Source organism: Diplotaxodon limnothrissa, linkage group LG18 (assembly GCF_057381915.1).
Source record: "Diplotaxodon limnothrissa isolate DT_005_m linkage group LG18, D_limnothrissa_male_GT1.1, whole genome shotgun sequence".
Taxonomy (NCBI): Eukaryota; Metazoa; Chordata; class Actinopteri; order Cichliformes; family Cichlidae; genus Diplotaxodon; species Diplotaxodon limnothrissa.
Genome location: NC_140613.1, coordinates 4,084,077 through 4,110,330, shown reverse-complemented (window position 1 = coordinate 4,110,330; position 26,254 = coordinate 4,084,077). Strand labels below are relative to the sequence as shown.

The following is a 26,254-nucleotide window of genomic DNA, read 5'->3' as shown; positions in this document are numbered from 1 at the left end:
CCATAAGGCCCCAAAATGTGTCTGAGAGGATTTAACTGCATAGACCTCGAGATGGTTTATAAAAAGGTATAAATCTTAATATGACGTTTGTTGTATTTTGTGAATAATCACTCCTTTATTTGTTATGCAACAATACAAAATGATTTACAGGCATAAAAGAATTTCACAAATACATAAATAAACACAAAAATATTGTTATTTGCTTAGAACTAAATAACAGCAGGTGATGAATGAAATATTAAGTGTTTATATGATGCTCATCAATCCTAAATTTTGACCTCATATACAATTCAGCTGTTTTAAAAAGCCACAACTGATGAAAAATCAAGAGCAGGAGATTTGTCATCAACCAGTCACCTGCCTGTCATGCTGGGACCACACCACACAATATCTTTGTGTTTAAAGGGAACCTGAAATGCTACACATAAAAAGGCTAATTTATACTATTGAGCCTTGTTCTCAAAAACAGACATAGATGTAAAATTATCCTTGAATTTTGCTGGAAGTTATAGTTTTAAAAACATGTTTAGCTCCATCTTCTGTCAGTGCAGAACGTGACGTCATGTGATCGGTTGGTTGATTGCGGCCAATAGACTTAAATTAGTTTATGTTAGCTAACTAGGGACAGAATCGATAACTCAGAGGAAAAGTAATGATACTAAAACTAAAAATCAATCTAAGAGGATCACTTCTATGCTGCCTCTGACTACAACAATGAGCTTCATGTTAAAACCAAGAATATACTGTCCACTTTCACTGTATGTCTCTTTAGCAGGACGTGGCTGGTCGCTGTTTGGCTAGCTGCTCTCAGACAGGAAAATCCACCTGTTAATGTTCGAGTTTGTAAAGCACTTTCTAAATGAGGACTGTGTGGAGGAGAGCCTGTTTGAGACAGGTGACAGGTGCTTTCACCGGGCTGACATAAACTGGTTTTTCCTCCTCTGGCCAAGTTTACTGAGCAGCGCAATCAGCTGATGCATTCAGCACTTTTTATGTCATAAGATAATCTTTCTCTTCTTGAGCACATCCAGACACTTTACAACATAATGGCCCATTTTTCCTGTGGACATGCTGATGAGTGTTAGGGTTTCTAATACCCTTTGGTAAAAAAAAAAAATACCTGTTATGTTTTTGGTCTGATACTCATGTAGTAACCTGTTATGTAGTAAACTGGTTGTGTTTCGTTAAAGAGAGAAATTTTTTGTGTTGCATAAAATAGTGCTGATGGCATCTTGCCAATATCTGCTTTGCAAGCTGATGTCACGGCTCAGTACACCCGACCTGGTGAGGAACAGGCTCTGCTCCACACAGTCCTCATTTACAAAGTGCTTTACAAATCCAAACATTACGACTAACAGATTAATTTTCCTGTTTGGTGCAGCTAGCCAAACAGCAGCCAGCCACTTCCTGCAAAAGAGACACACAGTGAAAGTGGACAGTATATCCTCAGTTTGTTAACATAAAACTCATTGTTGCAGTCAGGGGCAGCAAAGAAGTGATCTCGTTAGAATGATTTTTAGTTTTAGTATCATTACTTTTCCTCTGAGCTATCGATTCTGTCACAAGTTAGCTAATATAAACTAATATAAGTCTATTAGTAACGAACTAACCACATAACGTCATGTTCTGTACTGACAGAAGATGGCGCCAAACATGTTTTTAAAACTTTAACTTTAAGCACTTGTTTCTTAAATCCTGCTTCACAGACAGTTTTACATCTATGTCTGTTTTTAGAGCAGGGCTCAATAGTGTAGATTAGCCTTTATTTGTGTAGCATTTCATGCTTCTTTAAATAAAGCCGACTTAATCCTTGCTGTGACTTGACTCATAGGCGTAATTAAATGTCTAATTTCTCTCAGCTCTATGTGAAGGACCAACCCAAGGAGTAGTAGTGGAGTAGTATGTCACAAGATTTGAGTCTTATGGGAAGTCAGCATTTGTACTGTATTAGTTTGTACTACACTAGTTTTGCACACTTGCCACATAGCGACACTGTAACCTAAAAACTACGCCTAAGTCAATTCAGTGTTAATTTGAAAGTCATATAAAGCCTTATAAACGTGAGTGACCAGCCTCCACCTGACTGATAGCAAATAATAAAAGTATAAATTTAAAAAATCCATACGCCTGTTTTCAGATGAGCCTGGATCTTTCATTAGTTACTGAAATCATCTTAGAGGCCTCAGTTTGGTCAGCCATTATTAGGGTATATGGTGTGGTCTCAGCTTTGGGCTACTCTGGTTCGATTTAAAAAAAAGACAGCACTATCTGATCAGTTCTGTAGATGTTTGCTTAACAGGAAGAAGCTAAATTGAAACTCTGTGTTCTCACAGCTCTATAAAGTTGCCTCCCCTCCACATGTCCTCTGGAAACCACACCTCACCATCTGCTTTCAAACTTTTCATCCGTCAGTGGCGTTTAAGGAGTTTGGACAAGAAGCCAGAAGAGGCGGGACTGTCGGTCTGCACCTCTTCTTTGGCTTTGGCCTTCTCTCCGAGGCCAAGCTCCCCCTCCAATTGCTCCAACTCTGACTGGTCCAGCAGCTCAAAGTCCTCCACCTCGCTGTCCGACTCCTCGGTCAGCTCCAGCAGCCTGCTCGATTCTGTGAGTCCCGCCCGCTTGGGGTCTTCAGTTGGCGTCATGAAGCTGACTGCTGCTTCTATTCTCTCCTGGATGGCAGCTGTGACTGCAGCGGTGATAACTTCACCTGCCATCTGGTTGACCAAATCGAGGGCATTGGTGGACTGGTCTTGAGGTTCGTGCTTGGATTTGATTGGATCCTGGAGCCGAGTTGGAGGTGAAGCAAGGCCGAGGCTGAGGTCGTCGTCGTCGTCGCCATTGGTGGTCATGCCATTATCAAGTGAAGGGAATTCAGGTAGGCCACCAATGAACGGTTCTTCTCTGTCAAAGTCTGATCAAAGTGGCCCCGACACAAAAAGGAAGAAACACCAGTTACCTAAATATGTGAGACACAAAGTAGCTCTCGGCGTCAGTCAGAAGAGCGTCAAATGAAACTTACCCTCTGAGTTCTCAGTCTGTGGTGTGTGTCCCTCTGACAGGTTGAAAGTACCATTGTCTGTCCATGTGACATCTGACACCTCTGTGTCCGAGACAGACATCTCTTTACACACTGTGGAGTCGAGCTGGGGGAGAGAGACACACGCAGACGTCAGATTTTATAGTGCAAACCCAGATCTGAGCTGGTAATTGGTTGACTCAGACAAAGTGGTGACATCCGGGACTAAAAGATGAAGCCGCATAACAACTAAGTGCATGAAACTGCAGAATCCTGAAGTCACTTGAGGCTTACAAGGCATACAACACATTCTTTCTGCATTGCATTCATTATATTTGCACAGCGATTTGAACGCTCTAATAGTGAGCGTGACAGGGAAGTGCACTCAGTGAATTCAACCAGCAGCTCAGTGTTTGGCATGAGGAGAAAAACGTTAAAGCATTTCTTGCCATTGAATTTGTCCCATGCTGATGGTGATGTGGATCATGTGTATTGAATTTTACTAGCTTTAACTGGATGCTATCAGTCAACAGAGGCATAATTACATTAAGATGAGAAGATGATTAGCCAACCTTTGGAAACATAGAGGAGAGGTCTGACTCAATGCCTTCTTTCTCATTCTGAGCCTGCAGGAGTCGCTTTTCTAAAAGAAAAAAAAAAGAAAAATATGGATAAGACTGATTTAGTTCTCTGGCAAAATACTGGATAAAAAAGGTAAACTGATTTTTACATGATAACAAATCTTTTTAATGTTTATTCGCTATTTAAATAAGCATTCTTATAAAAAATCTACTCCACATTCAGTGTACATTTCTACAATAGTTCCTACATGCTATGTAGCATTTCAAAATAATGTCAAATCTAGGTCAAGCCGTGACCTTAATGTTAATTTACCTGCACACTTAACTTTGGGTCAAATGAAAAAACAGTCTTAATGAACTGCAGAGCAGAAACGACAGACCCTTACATTATGCTTGTTATGTGTTGTTGAGATATATGGCTCATATTGCATATGCCAAAGGAGACTTTTACGAGTTGCAACAAAACTTCAGTTAAAGTTTTTAAAGATTTGTTCTGGTTAGGTCTACATAATAGAAAAATAAAGGTCATATAGGTTTGCAGCAGTTTGGCAGGTAGTTGTCTTAAAAAAAAACACATGGTGAGTCACTTCCTGATCTCATGTCCTTGTTTGGATAATGAGTAAAAACAAATTGCATGATATTTACCGTGGTTCTCTTTGATTTTCTGAAAAAACTCGCCGATGCCAAAGTCCAGCTTCTGCAGAACTGGCTCCAGCCACGAGCTGATGTCATGAGATGAAATCAGAGGCCACAGAAAGACACCCAACACTTCACAGAGGAAGAAAAACAATGTCAGCTTATTTTGCAGAATAAAATGTGTACAGCAAGCTCAAATTCAGCATGCGATATTCATCATATGTGCTGTTTAACTTGTGCTGTCCTTGGGATTCCCATCTACTTGTTTGCTATTCAACTATGGACCATTTTTGGCCCGAGGACAACACAAGGGTTACCTCTCGGAAACCAGACAAAAAATGTGATTCAAATGGGTTTTTCAGTTGATAACTTGACCTTTTGTTGAGCAAATCTTTGAGGACTCACCTAGAATATACGAGATAACGATCCCTGGAATGTAGCGTCCTAAGACAGCAAAGAAAGTGCACACACTGCAAACCAGCAGGCAAAACTAAAACAGAGAGGCAAAAACAAAGAACTTTTTGCTGTCAGTTACAAACTAAACTCCCCCTCAACAATAAACTGTTTTAGTATTTCTGGTTTTACAGATATGCAAAATCCCTCCAAGCTTCAGCTTCAGACACAAATTACAGACAGTGAAGTTATAAAGCAAACAGGTATTTTCCAACAATGCTGAATGGTAGAATTGTTTTATACAGATTTCAATAATTTATTAACTAATTGTTATACTAAATATATATATATATACAGTATACATATATGCTTTGTTCATGACATACATCAGGTATGTCGTCTCTGCCTCACCTTGCCTGGGTTTTGCTTTTTGAAAGCTGATGTCTCTTGCAGGAAGAGTCTGAGGGAGTCAGTAAGCTGAGGTCCAACCCCAGTCCGGCTGTCCTGGCCTGAATCAATGATCTCCCAGCTATAAAGAGACAAAGACAGAGGAATGTTAATTAAATTGAAGATAACACTCTTGACTGTGCTTGAAACAATGGGCCTCTAAAATGTAAATTTGGAGCTCTAATGATGCTGTTACTCTAATAGCCTCCATAATTTAGACATGAAAGGCTAAAATTGTCGTGGTCGTGGGTCTGTTGCCCAGAGTTCTGTGTTTTTTAAGTTTTCTAGTTCTGTTGCATTTCTTGCTTTAGTCTGTTTTCATAGTCCCCTCCAATAAATTGACTGGACTAGATCATGCTGACACACTTTACGGTGACTCCGCATTAAAAATAGGACCAGCATTTGACAAACTAAGAAGGGGATTACATTGCTGTCAGAGGCTTGAAATTCTGCTTCGTTGAGGGTCATTAATAAATTTTAGTCCAAGTAAAAAGCCACTCCAATGCAAATGCCATTGTTTAAATTAGGAAGCCTACAATAACATTGGCACGATGACTGTGCAGACAGGTGTGGGATGGGAATAGGGATGTGAAACTGGTTTCCATGCTGTGGCACTGCTGGGAATTCTGGGCCACCTGATGATTTATAAAACTTTCCGCTCCAGGATGGGAGTTCCCGAACATCACCTCCTATTTAAGCTCCACTATCAGCCTCTCGTGTTCTCGTCAGATATAAAACAGCTATGAAAGGCACAGGTGTGGCTCGTGTGTAGGTCATGTGTGATAAATAGATATGAGTATGAGGCAGCTAAAGTCATCTTTCCTCTCTTAGCTACTTTCAATTCCCCAGGCTGTAATGCAACGTAATATTAGTCAAGCTAAAATGTGATAAATGAGCATTTACTAGTGTATAATGTAACACCAGAAACATCTATCACCAGGACAGTGATTCTGGAAAGGTCACCTCTGAATGGCTCAAAGAACAAAGAAAAAGATTTTGTAATGGCCTAGTCAAGATCTGGACTTAAATCAGATTGATGTGCTTTCTCACGACCTCAAACAGGAAGCAAAATACTACTTCTAGAGCTGTTTAGCCTACTATCTTCTCGTGAATATGATGGAAATAAATAGCAAAAATTTGCAGAAAGAAAAGCATAAATCTGGACCCAGTTATTACAAAAATCTCAAACTCAGTGTGAGCAGTCTCTTACACTAAAATATACCTATGAAATGTGATCACTCTGCAGAAGAAAGCCTCAGTCTACCCTGCACCTTTGTCTCGTCGTTGTCAAAGTTTATTCTGGTCTCCTTTTTGGTTTACTTCTTGTTTTATTTTAAAGGTTAGGTCTTCATATTTCTTTCTGTGTCTGCTTCCTTCCTTTGGTATTTGCCCTGTCCTCTTTAGTGTTTGATTAAATTCACCTGTAGCTTGTTACCTTTGTTTTCCTGCTGTCTATTTAGCCTACTGACTCATTTCCCAGATTGTTGTTATTGTTTATCCAACCTAAAATAAACAAGAGCATTTCAAGTTCAAACATAAATCCATAGTGTACTAAGAGAAATTTCTACTGTTGTTCAGACCAAATTAATCTGTCATTGTCAGTGTAAAAGCTGGAAATGTCTCAACCATGTTCCTCATATTAAATATCCCACTTTATCCAGCTGAGGATGGAAACTACATGTCCTGTGGTTGCAGCTGTCCTGGTGGAAACAGCTGGTGGGAAATGGTGATGGGGCTCAAGTTACTACAGCAGCTAGACAGGTTTCCACCAGTTAACCAACAAATATCAAAATACTGACAGTTTTGTAGACTGTGTTACATTTTACACAGAACCTAACTCTTTTCTGAGTCTGATTTAACTCCAGTGAATGATTGATGCAGTAAACAGTGTGGAAGGGGAAGCTTAACAAATACAAGTAGGATCACTACTGTAGCCTAGTGGCTCTGCAGCGTTTGGCAGCTTAAGGCCACGTTTACCTCCAATGACTTACGCTGAAAGTCTGTCACTAATAATATGTGTTCTTTCTTTCTGAGTGCAACTTGATACAAATTTACCAGCACATGCTGATAAAGGGACTGGACATTTGTAAAAGAAAAAAATTACTTCCAGCACGGTGTGACTTAATGTGGTATTTCTGACGTATCCCAGATTTATCCCTATTCTTGGCAGGTCTTTAGGAAAAGCTTATTCAGCCTAAGTATTGCATATTAGCATTTGCTGGCAGCTGCTAATACTGGAAACGATCTTCACCAAGGTTGGTTTTCTTCTTTCCTTGCACAGCTTTTAACTCCATATTCACAGTTTCACTGTCTCACAAACAGAGCATTAAACTAACTAAACTTGACTACTAAGGTGATTTAACTGATACCATCCTATGCATGCAACTGGTAAATCTCATATGGAGAAAAGTTGTTTACAGTTGCTGCACTTCTGCAAGCCACTTTGCAGCCCATCTTCTGCCCAGAACCTCATTTTTTTGCTTACTAACACAATCAGTGCCATGTCTGCAGTCATCTCCATTATTCTTTCATCCTTGACCAGCATTAAAGATGGACTCCACCAAGTCGTTGTTATATTTACTTTTATTACACTGTCCGACCCAACACAGATCATTTGCATTGACTCAAAATGATAATCCAAATTGTCTGTATAAATTTGTAATCTGCTACGATCCAAAAACGCCCTGTATTTGTGTTGAAAAAGAGAAACTGTTTTAGTTCAGCCATAGAAATTAAACAGTCAGAACTTATCAGTTAAACTTCCACTTTATCTGCAGCTCAGTCCAATTCTCCCTCCCCACAATCATGCTTCAGTTTGGCACCTAGGCCACGAGAAGCGAGAGTATCTCTTTTACACCCACCTGACCCACACACCCAGCCTTGTCTCACATAACCCTGATGACGAAAACTCAACCCGCTGATCCCCTCTCGACTTCCAGCGCCCTGTAGGAGTTTGCTTTCCAGGCAAGATGGTGTGCTGAACATGTGACAGTAAAATTGCAAAGCAATTATAGCAACATGGATGGGCTGACAAGGTAAGAATTTATCCATTCCACGAAAGCCAGACATCTCCCTAAAAAGACATGCAGCTCTTCTGTAAAGTTTCACCACATTTGTTTGTTTGAGCTTGTTGCTTGGTAATTTCTTTGGCAAATCCAGCTTTACAGCTGACACAGAGGCCTCGTGGATGTGATGCGATACAGTGCCATATGGATGATTGCTTGTTCTGAAATTAGTAAATCCCATTTAGTTTTCCATCCAGCTTGACTTTTACAGTAATATTTGCATCAGCTGGGAAATGAATGCACATTCAGCAGATGTTTTGACCTATTTTGATCTTGACTTTTCTGGTGGGGGTCACCAGACAGACAAACTTTCTGCTCAGGGGACTTTCTTGATTCTGTTGTTGCATTAAGGCTGAAGAAGGGAAGCTAGGTGTGATTTTTCCTGACTAAATTCCTTCTAAATACATGCTAAAATCTTGAAATCTGTTCATTAACACTTGTTAACACTACCCATTATATTAACCTCATCATCTTCATTGCAATCATGACACAAGAAGTGAAGGAACAAACCAAAACGCTTTCAAAGAAATGTTAAAATCTACCCATTTCTCTGAGCAGAGTAACACACTTTTCACGTTAAAAAGTAAGCTGGTGGCAAGTAGCCATCTTTCATCCTCATTTGTATACTGACAGGCGACCTTAATAAAATTGTTCGATTTTTATCAAGATGACCAATCAGACTTGTCTATGCAGACATTGCACTAGAGTTTACCAACAACCCATACTCCTTGAGGCAGCCTTGGAGCCCAAGCAGACTTGGAAAATGTGTGATTGGATCGGCAACTGCCCCCATTCACGTCCACAACCGAGTGGACCAACCAACCAACAGCAATGATGTCAGTAAACACACCACAAAATCTCAATGGGAATGGAAAAAAACACATTTCAAGACATTGACCCAGCCTTCAACTCCCCCAAAAATTATCCGATCAAAAGTATGAATATTGGGTTTATGTTTACACTTCTTGGTAGCCTCTATCTGCAAGATTTTCCAGTGAATATCACCAGTTTCTGACTTTAGATTTAACCAAAAAGTGTTTGCACAACTTAAAGTAGTAGTCAACCTTCAACATGTGCATTCTCAAAACTCCTGCCCCATGCTCTCTGGATACTTGTTGAGAAAAGACTATATCATGTTTCATTGCCCCAGACTCTTACACACCACCACTGAGCACTGTTATCCACTGGTGGGTCACTATTAGTCACATGTATGAAGGATTCAGGCAATAGTCCAATAGAAACTAAAAGGCTCTGAAACAACAGAACACGGAAAAAGCGGCACATCTGAGCCTCTAACAAGCCCAGTGACTGCAGTTTAAAAATAGAAAGACAAACAATGCAAAGAATGGCGGCAAAAACATCTCAGCTCTTCACTTGTGTCTGCCCCCCGTTTATGTGGGTGTTTACCACAGAAAACCTGACTCTGACGCAACTAATACCTGATTATGTTCTGCGTAGAGACACACAGGTAAAAAGACTGATATTAACAGAGCGAGAAATCAGAATTCCAGCTGATGGAGTTTACATTTAATGCCTTCGTGAAAGAGCAGTCTGCATGTGTCTGCGTATGAAGCCAAAACAAGCAAGTTATATAAGAAACCAGTGGAACAGACAGACATGGCCCAATGACACAACTTTTCAAAGTTCATCTGTTCTGTGGTGCTTCTTTATTCAGACTGACATCAAAAGTTGAATGTATTATAAATTTAATAATTTTAGTATGATCTAACTTTACGTTGAGATTCTTTAGTAAGTTCAGGTCACCCTCCCAACCCCCCAAAAATAAAAGTTTTCAGTTTTTCTTTAAAGTACTTGAGTTTGTTCAGTTAAAAGTGCTACATCATCTCCTTCATTTCTGCCAAAAAAATCAGTAAATCTCAGATCCATGCGTTTTCAAGCCTACAATAAAGGGACAAATACAACCAAAATTGTCCAAATATCTGCATGTTTCCAACTGTAAAAACAGCTAAATTCTTTCTACTGGATCTGGATTAGCAGACCAGACAAGTCATTGCTCCTTAAATCTATTCTGGCTTCCTCTCCAGGACACAAATTTGTACCTCAATCCTGCCCCATGGTCTTCAGGAGACATCTCAAGGTCTTCAGGCACCTTCAGAGGGCTAAATGGTGCAAATAAAACAGCCAGGTAAAAACTGGATCACGGATAATGGTAGAAAAAAAGAAACACCTAATTTAAATGTTTTCCAGTTGTTACAAAATGCAAACCTAGGCTTGAGGTAAGCTCAGCTTTTAAGTGTGACACACTGCACGAGAGCAGCTTCTGTTTATCCTCAATGAAGCCCCGCTTGGAGTATTTCAAGTGACCCCGTCTAAAAATAACCGAGTCACACTACATTCCATCCGGCAGCCATCAGGAGTACAGAGGGATGGGGTTGGGCTAGGTTGGGCTGGTTTGGGTGCAGTTGGGTGGGGTGGGGGGCAACAACAACAGCCTGTATCAACAACACCGATCCAACAACAACGGTCTCCTAAACACACCTGCTCTTGTTTCAGTGACATGCATTGGACAAACAGAGGAGAAGAAACACAATGTTGTCTGCGTGTTGATCGATGCTGTCAAAACTTTTAGCTCAAGGGAAAGTTTGACGCTTGTCATGCCCTTTTCCTTTCAGCATTGTGTGGGCCTCGACCCCAATTCGCTGTCACTTACGGACAAACAGTTTCCACCCTTTTGTATTTGTCTGGGTGTTTAAACCAAGAGGCAAAATCCAGGAGTCAAAAGAAGCTCGAAAGACGAGACGTTACTGTAGAAACGTGTTTATGGTGTAGTACAAAAAAATAATTTTGACCGATTTATTATAGCTTTGACTGATGAGGTGTAGCTGTCAGCCAGCTTCACCTGAACTGGACTTCTTAACCGTGTTTGTGCTATTTGTACCTTTTGGAGTATTTTTATGGAATTATCATAAAAATAATATGCTTACTTTGTAGTATAGACAAAAACAGAGAGATGCCAACAGGTAAAGGTTATCCAGGTACAGTTTTGGCAACAACGTTTGTTAATTTTCTTCTTAAAAACATTCAACTTGGTAAACTACTTTTAAGACGAAAAGCAACAAAGTCTGGATGTAATCACTGTTATTCTTTATGTATGACTTAATCACATCACTTGACTGTGATGAAACACTCATAGTTGGTTTATTGTGCTGTTTATACTCCAGCGGACCCCAGGTCCAATCAGAGCGTGCACTCTGAAACACACCCACTCCATCCCAAGTGATCTGATTGGTTCAAGTGCTTCCAGTCAGTCTGAATCTGTTCCGGTCCGGTGGTGTGGAGACAGCTGAGTCACTCACACACACACATGCACAGTAAGTAATTAGGCACACATTGCACTCAGGTTTCACAACTCTTAAGAAACTTTGCAGTTGTTGTGGGAACACAGAGTAGCTCAGCACTGAGTCTTTCCTCGAAGCCAACGCCACAAACACAAATTGTATGAGTCGCATGACGTTCGTCTACATCTGTAAGCACCATCATTTAAACACACAAATGGCACTGACATGATGCTTGACCAACAGTTCTTTCACTTTCCCAATAACAGTTTTATTGCATTTGGCATTTGTTTACATCCTGTAACTCTTGACTCCACAAATCCACAAAGCTGGAATAATTTATAGCACCTGTGTATGTGCTGGGCTTTTTTGATCACTGGATAGTTCTCATATTTATATAATGATAAACCTGAGAAACAATCACAGTTATCTCTCTGTTTTGGTTCTATGTTCTGCTGTGTGGCTCAGCCTGACTTGTGTTATTGAGCTTCCAGGTGCAGCAGGAAGCAGGTTTTACCAAATAAGCTATTACACCCACTAAGCACCAAACAGCAGACAGGCACACGTAAATGTCAGCTGTTAAAGTAAACAGCAACAACAGCTTCAACTCTTCTGGGAAGGCTTTCCACAAGGTTTAGGAGTGTTTATGGGAGTTTTTCTTCCAGAAGCACATTTGTGAGGTCAGATACTGATGTTCAACCTGCCCTTCTCACAGTCTCTGCTCTAATTCATCTAAAGGCATTCTATCAGGTTGAGGTCAGGACCCTGTGGAGGCCAGTTACGGTTTCCCACACCAAACTCGCTCATCCATGTCTTTTTTGACATGTTGGAACAGGAAGAGGCCATCGCCAAATTGTCCAAATTGTCTTGGTATGCTGAAGAGTTTCTTCCACTGGAAATAAGGGGCGAGTCCAACTCCTGAAGAACCACCCGACAACACTCTCCTGGTAACCTCCAACCCCAGATTCATCCTTTACATTGCCAGAAGGAGAAGCATGAATTGTGACTCCAGAAAGCACATCTGCACTGCTCTAGAGCCCAGTGGTGGCATGCTTTATATCACTGCATCTGACGCTTTGCATTGCGCTCAGTAATGTAAGGTTTGGATGCAGAAGCTCGGCCCTGGAAAAGCATCCCATGAAGATCTCTACGCACTGTTCTCGAGCTAATCTGAAGGCTGTTTGAAGTTCGGAGGTCTGTAGCAACTGAATTTGCAGAAAGGTGACAAACTCTGTGCACTATGTACCTCAGCATTCGCTGACCCTGTTCAGTGATTTTACGTGGTGTACCACTTCATAGCTGAGTGGCTGTTGTTTGTAATTGCTTCCGCTTATATAATGCCAATAACTTTTAGCAGAGAGGAAATTTCACAACTGGACTTGTTTTGCAGGTATCATGGTTCCACTCTGGAATCCACTGAGCTCCTGAGAGCAACCCATTCTTTCACAAATGTTTTTAGAAGCAGTCTGCCTGCCTGCTTGATTTTTATATACCTGTGGCCATGGAAGTGATTGGAACATTTGAATTCAGTGATTTGGATTTGTGAGTGAATACTTTTGGCATGTATGTGTATGTTCCTCAGGAGTTAGTGGAGACCACACGAGAGTGAAAAGGAAACTAACATTCACCATTTACACAACATGACTCAAAATAAATGCCAACTGTTACTTACATTACTTGCGACATTGTTTTTTCAGTTATCAACACCCCTCCCATGCCCCCCTGCACAAACACACACACACGTAGATATATGTGGCTGGCTCACACTCCTCAGCTGTCAGCTCACATTGTGGGTCAGCACCTAATCTCCTGCAAGCCTTTGCCTGAGACGTGCTCTGTGCCTGATGTACAATTACCCACAAGACAGCTCTGACAGGCAACAGCAGGTGGCAACAACACAATCCCATCCTGCCAGCCAAATGCCACAGAGACAGATAGAGGAAGAGTACAAGACAGACTGTGGAAGTGTGGATATGCAAATAAGGGCAAAAGAAATCTGAAACAATCAAAGCTCCCAACATAAACTGCAAAAATTTAGTGCGAGACCTAAGCTCCACACTACAGCCAAAAATAAAACCAACATATCAGTGCTAAAATCTGCAGTTCCTCTAACGGCCACTTGAGGCTGTCCCAAAGTACATCAATCCCCACAAGACTGTTGAAATTACTCATTTCACTGCAGAAACAAACATGTTTAAAGTTTGATTTTTTTTAAAAAAACATTTAAAAAACTCTTTAAGTATTTTATGCCCTCAATTCAACTGCACAGTGGAAAATATTTTTATAATTCTACTTTTTTGGATTTGTTTAAAAAGCTGGCATCTTGAAATGAAAGCTGTGGTGACTTTGATGCACATGTCTGGAGTCTGGGAACTAGCTAGTTGAAGAAGTTGGTGATCCAATTATTTATTAGTCTGACACTTAGCACAAATTAGCAGCTATCTTCATGATCTACAATCTCATTCAAATATGGCCACTTAGCTCTAATAAATTCAAGTCCACAAACCAAAAGGTGACTTTGATGTAACTGTTGTACAGTTGGTACAGTTTTGTTCAGGCATTTACTCACATTCATTATGAGGCAGTTGAAACTTGGACACAGCTGCATGTTCGAACAGGAAAATGATCCCAAAAAAACATCACAACTGGTTTTGAAATGGATAAAGTAGGCTAACATTAAGCTTCTGGAGTAGTTTTCCCAAAGTCCCGACCTCAAGCCTACTGCACATTTGTGCTATGTAACCAACCAGATTAAATGAATTCTACCAATTCTGCCAAGAGTCACTTGAATGAGTGATGAAACATTTCTCCCACGTCCAGATGAACAGAATTAACTTTTTGGCAAATATTAGTGGGCATGTATTTATACTTTGACCCTGTGTGGATTAAGGAAAATCCCCCCAAAATGCAAAATCGTACATCCAATTCTTGTTTTTTAAAGCCGTTAAAGAGGTACGCTGTGCAATCATTCCACCCAGGAATTAGAACAGTTTCAGAAATCATTAAAAGCCCAAAATTAACATGAAGTCCATGCACATGAGTGTAACGTCTTGATGCATTCTCAATCATCTTTCGCCATCTTACAGTGATTGCAGCCATTCCCCAACTCTCTGTGAATGGTACTCATGGCCATTGATCAGTGGTCTTTGAGCAGCGGGTTTTGGTCAGTGGTTGTTGATCAATGGTCATGAGAATTTGCATAATTAAGATTAAGGAACTGACCTCCCAGCCCATTGTTCCTTCAGTGGGCTGGTTTCAGTCATTATGCAAATGTACTGTTTATAAGATTGAAACCTGCAGTCAGCTGAGACTGAAGAAGTCACCTGGATGAGTGACGAAACGTTTCTCCCACAAAACGCTACGTCCAGATGAACAGAATCAACCTTTGGACACATGAGTGTAACTTCAAGCTACAGCTGTACTTCTCACACTATTAACATTTTTCAACCAAAAGTTGTTGTCATCAGCTCCACTGACTCAAACACTGAATACATAGAAGATAGAAACTGGGTGAAAAAAGTCCAAATGAAGATTACAAGTGGACCTTTATTTATTAATCAGTTTGGTTTTACTTGGATGAAAAATCTTCAACTGGGTGAACTATAACTGAAATGAAACAATTACTATGTCCATGATATTAAAATGCATCTTGTGAGGTGTCTGTCATTTTAAGTACAGTGTAAATTGCCCCTGACCTGGACTCACCCAACTATCTGTTATATAACTCAGATGTGTTGCATCCAGCCTGGCGCCCACAAATCCCTGTCACCTCCGCTGAATCCCATGGAACCTTTAGAGCCGGCATCGAGTAACGGACGACCTCCACCCCTTGCACCACTAACACCATTTGAATGTGACTCCCCCTTCAATGCCTTTACCACTTGGTCACAAAACAGACTGCCAAATGGGTCATGGCTCAGCACCATTAAATGGGGATCTGAAACTCTGAGAACGTGCATTAAGATATTTCTATTTTATTTATTCCACAGCAAAAATTTTATTTTTATCATGGTATTTATAAAGAACAATCACTGAATGGTACTTTAATGAACAATTCAAATAAATGGGAACTGTCAGAAAGTACAAAGTAAAAGAACAAAGAATAAACCATGATCAATACCACAAATTCAAAGATTTGATGTCATCGCTTATAGTTTTTTGAATTTCTTGTAAATTCTCACATATTCTGATTATTTACATAAAGGATTACAGGATTTTCTCTTTGAACTCGACTGTATATTTACCTGTTTTCAGCTCATGCTGAGCAGGTTTATATGTAACTTTATACAAGAAGAAGACCAAGAAGAAAATCTTATGAATTTCCTTTTAAAACACGATCACAAAGCTTTTTCTTTTAAAGATTCTTGCAGCACAAATCATTTACCCTCACCATATGTTTAGCTCCACAGTGACATAAACATACTTCAGGTAATGTAAAACTGTAAAGTATTAAATGGTGCTCACTGACAGTTAATGAATACTATAACAAAACAAGAGTCCATAAAACAGATTTGGAAACAGACCAAATCTGACCAGTGAAGGACTGTACAGTAATTATTCTACAGTTACGTATCCTGAAATATTGAATCAAATAATGTTGTTATTTAAAGAGGAACTATTATTCATTTTCTTATTTATCCATCCATTATCTTCTGCTTATTCAATTGAGGGTTCAGTGAGTGGGGATATTGAAAGTATGGTGATCTCAGAGAAACATTATTAAGGACTTGGAAACGAGCAACACATACCTTCTTTGAACCTTATTTTCAGATTTTAATGCAGTTTAAATCTGTGTTGTTATTTAACAATTTTCCTTGTTAAAGAGGTCACAGTTTAACAGCTTGGGTGTCAGATTTTAATGGAAAAATACAAAGAGATGACTGAGATCACTATTAGATTAATATTTCATGTTTAAAGTTATGCGTAGAAATTGTAAAGTCACACTTTTGCCTAAACAAACTGAATAATTCATGATTGTGTGCTCAGGCTCCATCCAGTGGCAGAAATAAAAAACTAAGGATATGGATGGAAAGACAATCATGTAAAGAAATTATTCTTGTTTTCTTACAGAGAGGAGAGAAGGAAAAAAACATGCTCATAACTGAGTTCTCTATTGTCAATAGTACTTTAACGTGATACACTTTTTGAAATATTTCTTCACAACAACTGAAAGTTTTGTAAATAAGTTTGTTTGTTTAGTTCTTCATGGAAATTATGTGAGAAAAATGTCATTCATCCTTAAGCCATCCTTTAAGCTCTAAACACCACGTCCAGAACACCTCACTATGAATGTGAATGGTACTTATGACCATTGGTCAATGGTGTTTGATCAGTGGTTGTTCCTAAATGGTCATGAAAATTTACATATTAATGATCAAGAAACTGACTTCACACACAATTGTTCTAGTTTCAGTCATTGTGCTAATGTACTGTTTATAAAGTTGGGGAAACCTGCAGTCAGCTGAGACTGTAGAAGTCACTTTCTCCCACTGAAAACACTACGTCCAGATGAACAGAATGAACCTTTTGGGGTCATCCATCCAGTTTCTTCTACAATTCAGATAATGGGGGTGTGAAGCTTATACTATGCTGTCTTAAGGCGAGAGTCAGGGTATGCCTTGAAGAGCTCACCCTCCATCACAGGAGAGAGAGACACACAGAGAGACAGACAAGCATTCACACTAACATTCACACCTACAGCAAATTCAGAATCCGTAATTAACCTAACACCATCCATGTCTTTGGACTGTGAGAGGAAGAGCCACAGTAAAACCCACGCAAACACAAACACCACACAGAAAGGCCCCTGGCTGGATTCAAACCAGAGTTTGAAAAAATGTAAAAATTAAAAACTTCCAACTGAGATAAGCGTGAAGGGAAGGATGGTAGTAAGACCTGCTGTCATGCATGGTTTGGAGACACTGACAAAATGACAGGAGGCAGAGCTAGAGCTGGCAGGTTTAAAGATGCTGGGATTTTCACTGAGAGTCATTAGAAAGAATAGGTATTTGGACATATCAGGTCGAGGTGTTCTACTGACAAAGTTAGAGAGACAAGGCTGAGATGGTTTGGACCTGTGCAGGGTAGGGACAGTGAAAATGTTAGACAAAGGATTTAAAGATGAAGATGCCAGACAAAAAGAATAGAGAAAGATTCATGGGTGTAGCGTAGGAGGACAAGCAGATTGTTGGTGTGACAAAAGAGGATGCAAAGGACTGGGTGAGATGGATGATCCACTAAGAAGAAGATGAGATGGAGAAAAACTAAAAATCTGTGTAATTTACAGCACCTGTTTGATGCATGTGTAAAAAATGTGACCTGCTTCTAATAAGAATCTTTTAAGCGAAAAGGCACAAACACGGACTATCAGGTCTAACATCCTCATGTTGGTGTTGTTCCTGGATCAACATAATAATGTTAGTCTGGGAGCATCATTGGATATGACGAATCACATTGTGTTGTCATATCATTGTGACTTTGGAAAAAAAACTGCCGATGTCCACTCAGGAAAGAAATCAAAAAATGGGGTGTGAGGGTCAGGGTTAGGGTTGGAGAACAGGGTGTGATCGCGGTCAGGGTTACAGCCTCAGGTTTACGATTTGGTGTGTGGTGTGAATTTGTTTCCACGTGGCAAAACTATTACATCACTACAATCTCATTGGTCACTTGTGATGTCCAACCTGGACCAACATTAGCTTTGTTGATCCAGGAACAACATCGACATGATATCAGCTCGTGCTTGCTATTAATCTGTTTAGGCATCTCTGATTATCTAAGTATCAACACTAAGCAGCCAGTCACAAGCTTGCAGTTAGAGGGAGGTTTCAGATCGTGAATGCAGCTCTGTTCATAGTAAAGGCATACCCCAGGACATACAGATTATAGTAATGGTTAATTACAGTTTAATCTGATACCTTCTGATACACGTCAGATTCTCCAAAAGCCTAGAAACTTTTAAAACTGCTCTTAAAACTCACCTCTTTTCATTGGCTTTTAGAAAGGTTTAATTTATTTGTTTATTTATTTTTTATTTTGATCAGCGAGGTGTTTTACGAAATTGTGTTCTATTGTATTTTTATCTGTATTTACTGTACAGCACTTTGGTCAGCCTTGGTTGTTTTTAAATGTGCTCTATAAATAAACTTGACTTGACTTGACTTGACTTTCCAGCTGCATGTCCTGTCTTTCAAAAAGAACCAAATTCATTCCATATATTTACTTTCTGTTGATCAACTAATCTGCTAATTAAGTAGGCATTTGAGTCATGCATCACAAGATACGCGCATGAAGTGAAACTGTAGGTTTCACTGTTTGACAAATCACACAGTTTAGTCTGACACACACAGGCGATATTAGCAGGGGGATTAAATTAGACAGTCATATGTGAGCAATCAGCTCTGCAGGGCTGCAGCTGAGAGTCAGGACGAGACCCGGCTCTCGCAGAGGACTCAGTCATGCATGATACAGTATGAGAAGCTACACGTCTTTATATACTCTGTGTTAGGAAACCTTCCAGTATATTTACAAGAGATGACTCAAATTTAAGGCAGAGAAGTTGTTTTAGAATCACTGCACATCGGCAGAGCTGAACTGCTCATCCAAACCATGAGCGCCAAGAAGCTTTTAGAGAGTAACAAATAAAACACGTTCCCGTTTTAAATGTGCATCTGCTTTGCTTCTGACAAATCGTGTTTTACCATTTTTAAATGCAAATGCCTCTGAAATATCCTCAGCACATGCAGACATGTATAAGAAGCATTTCAGAGGTATAAATTGACTCAGAATCTGACGTTATTTAAGCAGAACATTATATAACCTGTTTTTTGTTTGTTTTTTCACAAGCTTAAGTTTTAGCCTTGGCTCAGCTTTAATAACGCACTTAATCGTCTTTAAACTCATTATTTAAATGCACCTTGGATGTTGTAACTGTTCCTTTCCTTGGATTTTGTCCTTTATCTTTGACCTTTTAACTAAGAAAAAATCACCTTCAAACTACAAACAACTGAATGATGCAGGAAGCACGACACAGTTGATCAACTTTTAGCGTTAATCCACCAAAACATTAGCTGCAGTAGCAATCTGGGAAGTTGAAGGACAGCCAGTGTCCAGTCTGACTGTTTTGGAGTTTTGCATTGTCACATGGACCTCTGTTGGGTGACATTCAGAAAAGTCAAGGCTGCAGTGCATCTGTGAAAGCAGGGGTAGCTGCAGAAGTAACCCACCAGAGGCAACAATTTAAAAACCTTTGGAATGAAGGTTTCAATCACTGCCAGGTGCCGATTAATATGAAAGACAACTCAAAAGTTATGAAAATTCAAATTCTGCAAAAGCTGGATGATTTTAAGTGTTTTGGTAAAGATCTACTACAGCAACCCATCTAATATGTGAAATAAAATGACTGAAAAGAAAAGAAACTTCATCTATATCAAAACGCCACCTTGTCCTTTGTGGTCACACAGACTTTTTCTAGGTTTCAGTATATGAAGCATGGATGTCTTAAATCTCCATTCATGATGAGGTGACTAATGAAGTTATGAGTATTTCACAATCAGAGCCACTGAGGGCTGGTCTGAAAAGGCCGGGATGTTGACAGTGAACACTCAGCTTGAAGCTTCTCAACACAACTCATTTTTTTCAAATACAACCTATGAATAATTACTGAAACATGCTGAAACATTTAATGAGTAGCAGTATAGAACAATGCATCGTCAGCCCAAAGCTCCTGTGTGATTTTGTATCTGTAAAAAATAACTGAGTTCATGGAGTGTGTTTACATGGTCATGCTGCTTGTGAGGTTTATCCTGGTTATATCCAGGAAATTACGTCTGCAGAGAAACCTGCTGCTACAGGTTCCTGTATACATGATAAACACTTGTATCCTGGTTACTGATTAGTGCATGATATTTGCACAGGAACGTGTGACAGCAGCAAACACAAATTAGCAGAAAGGGCTGGTGTGACATTTCTGTAACTGTGACTGCAGGCTTTAACTCCTTCACACCCCAGAGACTGAAATCATTTCCCTAAAAGATTGTTTGTGTTTGTGTTGTATTACTTGGCTTAATCTGCTGCAAATAGTCAGCAACACACCACCATATTCAGGTTTTAAGAAAACAGAGCAATGGGCTCATGTAGTTTTAATGAAGGATATATTTGTCGTGGTCCCTGAGTTTTGAATTTCTTGTGAACTGATGATTCCATAACCAGGTTTCTTCCTCTTAAAATTAAGTTTTCCTTCCCACCATTGCCAAGTGCTTGTCTCATTGGGAGTCATGTGACATTTGGGGATTCTTTCTAATATTACAGAATAATGCACCTCGAGGCGTTTGTTGTAAATTAACACCATATGAATAAAAGTGAATTGAATTTTTGTTTTTGAGAATCCACTATGAGCTTTGTTTCCTATTTTTTTTGTAATATTAGTGAGTGTTTAGTTTAATATTGATAGAGTTTTTATTCACTTGTGTTTATAAGTCTTGTTTATGTTCTACTTCGACAGGGTTCTCTGTGGTTTAATTTTCAATATTTTCAGTTGTATTTACAACTTTTCAGTTGTATTTAGTTCCCTTTTGCTCCCTATTCTGTTCCAGTCTAACCTCTTTAACTTGTCACGAGACAAAGAAAGACAATAACAATCTTGTTTCCCCATTCTGTTACTTCCTGTTTTATTTTGGTATTCGTTGTTCTCTGTGTTCCCTCTGTCTTGTTATGTTTTCTTCAACTGTGTTCTCCACCTTTTTTCATTTCCCTCGTTACCTGTCTGTACTGTCTCAGTCGTCCCTCTGTCCTTTGTCACATTGCCTACATTGTTATGTCTCGTTGCTCTGTGTTCCCAGAGAATTACATTCCTAGTTATCCCTGGTATTTATATTTCCTGGCTCTGTTCGGTAAATGTTTTGGATTTTGGGACTTTATTTATCTCTTGGTGCTAAAAGCATTACAGGTTCAGTTTTAATTGAACCTCAGTCTCTGGCATAATATTGTGCATATGTCCAAACTCAAAAAGAGATCATAGCTAGAGGTGATTCATGAAGCAACACTGTGTAACGCCACCACACTGCTGCCAGTCGATTCTTTCTTCAGTTGAACAACAGAGTAAGACGTCTGATTACTGAAGCTGATTACATCAACTTGATTTCAGGAGTCACAAACATCCAATTAAACTTTCCTTCGTGTGATATCAACAATTTAAGCTGACCAACTTTTTGTTTTTCAGCCAAGATCCTCTTCACCTTTCAGTTTGTGAAAAACAAGTTGTGTCAGACATAATTTAAATCTAAGATCAGATGTGGTTTGAGCAGAAGCTTGATGCAGACGTGTTTGTTCTTGATTTCTTTGTTTAAATTAACTTCACTGTCCTATGGATGCCTTCAGGTTCAGGAAACAATGAATGCCGCAATAGCATCTTCACCAATATGAAGATTTCTTCCTTCAGAGCAGCTCTGCCTCTCTGATATGTTTTAAAATCCAAACACTCCCATTGTAATGTTCACCAAACACACATTATTAACAAACCTGCACATCACAATCACCTGCACTTAAGTGTCTTACCTTGTTGTCATGCTGTGCCATAACTGGGCTCCTGTGAAAAAGAACCACAGATGTGTTATTCATCAGCACTCACGCGCTCACACCCACTGCAGAAACTGTGGCAAAGAGAGAGCTGAGCCTGAAGGCTTAGCTATTGATTTATTGGATGATCTACATTCCTGCCCTCACCTATCGAGCTGTTGGTGGTGACGGTAAGAATATCCCCTAAACCCGGATAGGTGGTAGAAAATGAATGGATGGAAACAATGATAAAATGGCTGGAGCAAACTGTAATGTAGTTACCACAAGCTATGATTGGGCTCTAAATGTAATATAACAACCATGTAATAAAATAATGTTAAAAGAAACATAATTTGTAGATGAAATAAATGCTTAACAAAGACCCTTTTCATGTTTCCAACCACAGGTTAATTAGATATAATCGTTTTTTCTATGGGGTGGCTGTAGCTCAGGTGGCAGAGCAGGTCAGCCACTAATCAGAAGGTCGGTGGTTCGATCCTGGCTGCATGCCAAAAATCCCTGGGCAAGATCTAACCCCATGTTTGCCTACTGATGGTGGTCAGAGGGCCCGGTGGCGCCAGTGTCCTGTCAGTGCGCCCCAGGGCAGCTGTGGCTACAACGTAGCTTGCTATCAACAGTGGGTGAATGACTGAATGTAGTGTAAAGCGCTTTGGGGTCCTTAGGGACTGAGTAAAGCGCTATACAAATGCAGGCCGTTTACCATTTTTTATTGAGTGTTGATATAGTGCTAATGATTACTGTGATGTTATGAAATTATACTTAATGACGTGAAGTATGCAAAAACAGTTTTCTTTAACAGAAGTGTTAGGTGATGATAATGAAAGTTTTCTACAAAGAGAAAACTATACTGATAACATTAAACTTAAATAACTGCTGACATCAGGAGTCCAATGTGTTCAAAGTGTAATTGTGAGCAACAGTCAGGCTGATGAGTCACCATCCGCCATGAAAGATGATGCCTCATCCTTACTCATCGGGCTAATAAGCCAGGATGAAGCTGAAATCACGTAAACATCCGAACCAAATAGATTTGTTTGGTTTCAAAGCAGCCATTTATAACTCTGGTGAGGGAACATCTTGGGTTTAAGCTGAACGGCTTATTTATTTCATTTTAATTTTCCTCTTCATTTGTCAGGGATGGAAAAAACATTTATCTACTAATAAAAAAGATCCACTGTATCAGATTTAGCTGTTAGCTATTTTTCGTCCGCAGTCCCTGAAATATAAATATAAATAAAGAAATCACCAATAAATAAATTATAGTAATAAAAATGCTGTTGACATTTCAACATAATAGACCAAACATTTACCAATAATTTCAAAACCACAGACAGTATCCACATCCCATATATCCATTACGCTCATAAATATCAAATACATCTAAATAATATATAAAAGCCTTTTTAAAATCTGAGCTCCTCGTTCATTCGATGCATCTTTTTGTAAATGTTTTATATTCTTGTCAACAGCTCTGTTAGTTTATAGGGTTTGTGCTACAGCCACATCACAATCCTCCCCTTAAACACTCCCTGGTGCTTCCTTTTTTCTCTGTCTTGTATTTGTTTGGTGCCTCCCCCCCTTGTTTGTCTGTCTGTCTGTGTTTTTGTTGTGGATGGGTGTGGGCGAGGTCTCCCTTATTCCTGGCTCCCAGCTCTGCTCATCCTGCACACCTGCCAACAATCAGCCCCACCCAACCTGTTCATCTGCCTTCCATCCACTGTGTTAACGTTTTCTCCAACCATTCCTCGCCACAATGCAGTTTCTACCTCAGTAATAGCACTTTGAACACCAAATTAGAACTTGCTTGTAGTAAATCTGTTCTAATGTTTCTTATCACAAAGCTTTCTCCATTTTTTCTTCTTCAGGAACATCACCCAGCTGCCCGCCAGTCTGCTTATCCCACTAAAACCAGCTTCAACCTCCTTTACACACTATTAAGATCTCTGTACTTGGGTTCCACCTTTACAGTTTTGGTTGTAATAGATCATTCATTCTTTTCTATATTTAGGGTATTTATTTTCTAATCTGAGTGTCTGTCGTCTTTTTAATTACCAGGGGTTGATTACTCCCACAAAGGCCCCGCATACATTATAATGCTATTACTACATCTGCAGCAAAAGTGGTCCTGACAATAATCCGTCCATTTTCTCAAACACTGGATGCGACGCTGCAGCCTGCACCAGCTTTTGGTTCACAGTGACATTACACAAGACTACAGCCTGGCCCTAGTTCAGCATCACTTGATGTCTCTGTCACACAATACACAGACTCCTGGGACACAAAGTCATCACTCAAAAGTGTTTAAACTGATTTCAAGCAACTTTTTGTAAAGCACCTTTACACACCTTGTGCACTTTGACAAACACTTTAGTGTCAGTTGGTCTTTTATCGGTGTCAGTATTTGTATTTAAATGGGTTTCGGGGCAGTTATGACTGAAGATCCAGAGTTATGAGATTAAGGCAAGGCAGTTCCTTACTAGTTATTCTTCTCTTTAATCGACTGATCATTTGGGGGTTACCTGCGGATCTGGACCGAATTACATCTCGGGTGGTGACCGTGATGACCAGCAGGGCCAGGAGGAAAGCCAGGAGGGTGTAGGCCCGAAACGAGTCAAAGGCCACAAACCTGCAGGGAAACAGAACAAAAGTTTCACTCACAGCAGCTCACTCAGGTTGTTGTGATGCACTCCACAGTTTAACTCTGTGGAAGTTTTAGCAGATCGATGTTTATTTTTGTGGAGCTGTTTATACAAGATGATAAAGCTTTATATTTTGATTTTGGATACATAATTTTACATCCGTGGATGTAAAAAAAAACTCACCATCTATTGTGGAGCTAAAATATTCTCATATTCTTTTGCTATAATGAAAAAATGACCCTGTGTCAGAATTTTGAGCTTTTCTGCTTTCCTTACTCAAAAAGTCAGGATGCAGAATTATAACAGATCTGTGTAACGAAGACTTTATAACAGCAATCTATGCTTTTCCTCTTTCAGTACATTAACCACTGCAGCAGTAATATAGCAATGCTGGAATATATAAAAATACTAATTCAAACAAAATTAAATGAACACTATTTGGGGTTTTAAATGTTTTTTAAGTGCTTTTACTGTTGACTAATTATAAATGTAACTCTTATTTTTAGGCCATAAAATACATTTCAAACAATATATTGTAACAGAATGAGAAAAGTGAAATTTGTTTAAACAGACAAACAAACATAAACTTGACGAATTTTGTCTCATGAAGTCCCAAATTATTGTGATTTGTTTGTTTTTTTGCTCATGGTGGTAGCGGTTTGTTTTGACAATGTCCCTGATACAGACATTACATACAGAAAAATATAAGAAACATACAGAAAAATACAGAAAACAGTGGCAGCTGAGTATTTACAACCCCTTTTTAAAGATCATCATTATTATTATTAGTGTGTGAAGTATAGATGAATTTAAAAGTAACAACGTCAAATGATTTAAAAGATATAATAGAAAGAAAGGACTAAAGTTGAAATAATTACGCCTTTAATGTGGAATTACTAGGATGTCATGATTTTTTAACAGTATATTTAATATTTAACTTAAAGTCATAATTATTATTATTATTTATTTATTTTTATTAACAGGAGCTCAGTGCTGTGAGATATCCCTGCGTCATGATGCCTACCCGAACATCGCGTTGGCTGCAGCAAACAGGGCTGAAGTCCTGCATGGTCTCCGCCTCCAGCTGACCAGGCCGGTGAGGCGACACCCTGCGCGGCCGGGAAGGGTCTCCTGATCCCGGCTTGGCGGTCCGCCGGCCGCGGCCACCTGCCCACCTCCGGCGGGTCCTGCTTCCCGGCTCCCCAGCATTGAAAAACGACCGGGGTCCCTCCGCTCTGCCCCTCCGCTCCTTCAGCAGAGATGGGTGTTAAGCAAAGCGGAGACTTTACTGAGCTATTTCCGATTCTGAGGTTTCAAAATAAGTGTCTCATAACGCGTTCACTTTTTGAAAATAGTCTAAATGTTCTTTTTGCAATTAAAACTAATGCGTTTAAATCATACAGTCTTATTAAATTACTTTTTATCTCAGGAATATATAGTTTACATTATTATTCACAGAGCAAAGATACATAAGTGAAACAAATGCAGTAACAAAACATATGATAACCAATTAATAAGTAGCATGAAAGTTATTTTTTAAAGAAAATAAAATGAAAATATAAGTAACTCAAAAGTGTGCTTAAGTGCTGTGTTTGAGTAAAAGTAGTGC

At 39.5% G+C, this 26,254-nt stretch overlaps 1 protein-coding gene across 1 annotated transcript; it reads right to left on the bottom strand.

Moving 5' to 3' along the window:
- Positions 1–127: 127 nt before the first annotated feature.
- On the bottom strand, positions 128–25,854 carry retreg1 (reticulophagy regulator 1). Its single transcript, XM_085378388.1, has 9 exons — positions 25,670–25,854; positions 24,526–24,632; positions 21,986–22,016; positions 5,038–5,155; positions 4,639–4,723; positions 4,243–4,365; positions 3,589–3,659; positions 3,020–3,143; positions 128–2,911 (listed from the first exon to the last, which is right to left on the bottom strand). Exons 1-9 carry the CDS (start codon positions 25,852–25,854, stop codon positions 2,409–2,411), a joined length of 1,347 nt encoding a protein of 448 aa, XP_085234514.1. The 3' UTR covers positions 128–2,408.
- Between the last annotated feature and the right edge of the window lie 400 nt (positions 25,855–26,254).

Bases quoted from the DNA above. Each gene is read 5' to 3' on its own strand.
- retreg1 (XM_085378388.1), bottom strand. From the start codon at position 25,854: ATGCTGGGGAGCCGGGAAGCAGGACCCGCCGGAGGTGGGCAGGTGGCC. The intron at 4,724-5,037 runs GTGAGGCAGAGA...TCTCTGTTTTAG, and splicing joins AAAAGCAAAACCCAGGCAAG to TTTTGCCTGCTGGTTTGCAG. The intron at 3,144-3,588 runs GTTGGCTAATCA...TCTCTCCCCCAG, and splicing joins TCTCCTCTATGTTTCCAAAG to CTCGACTCCACAGTGTGTAA.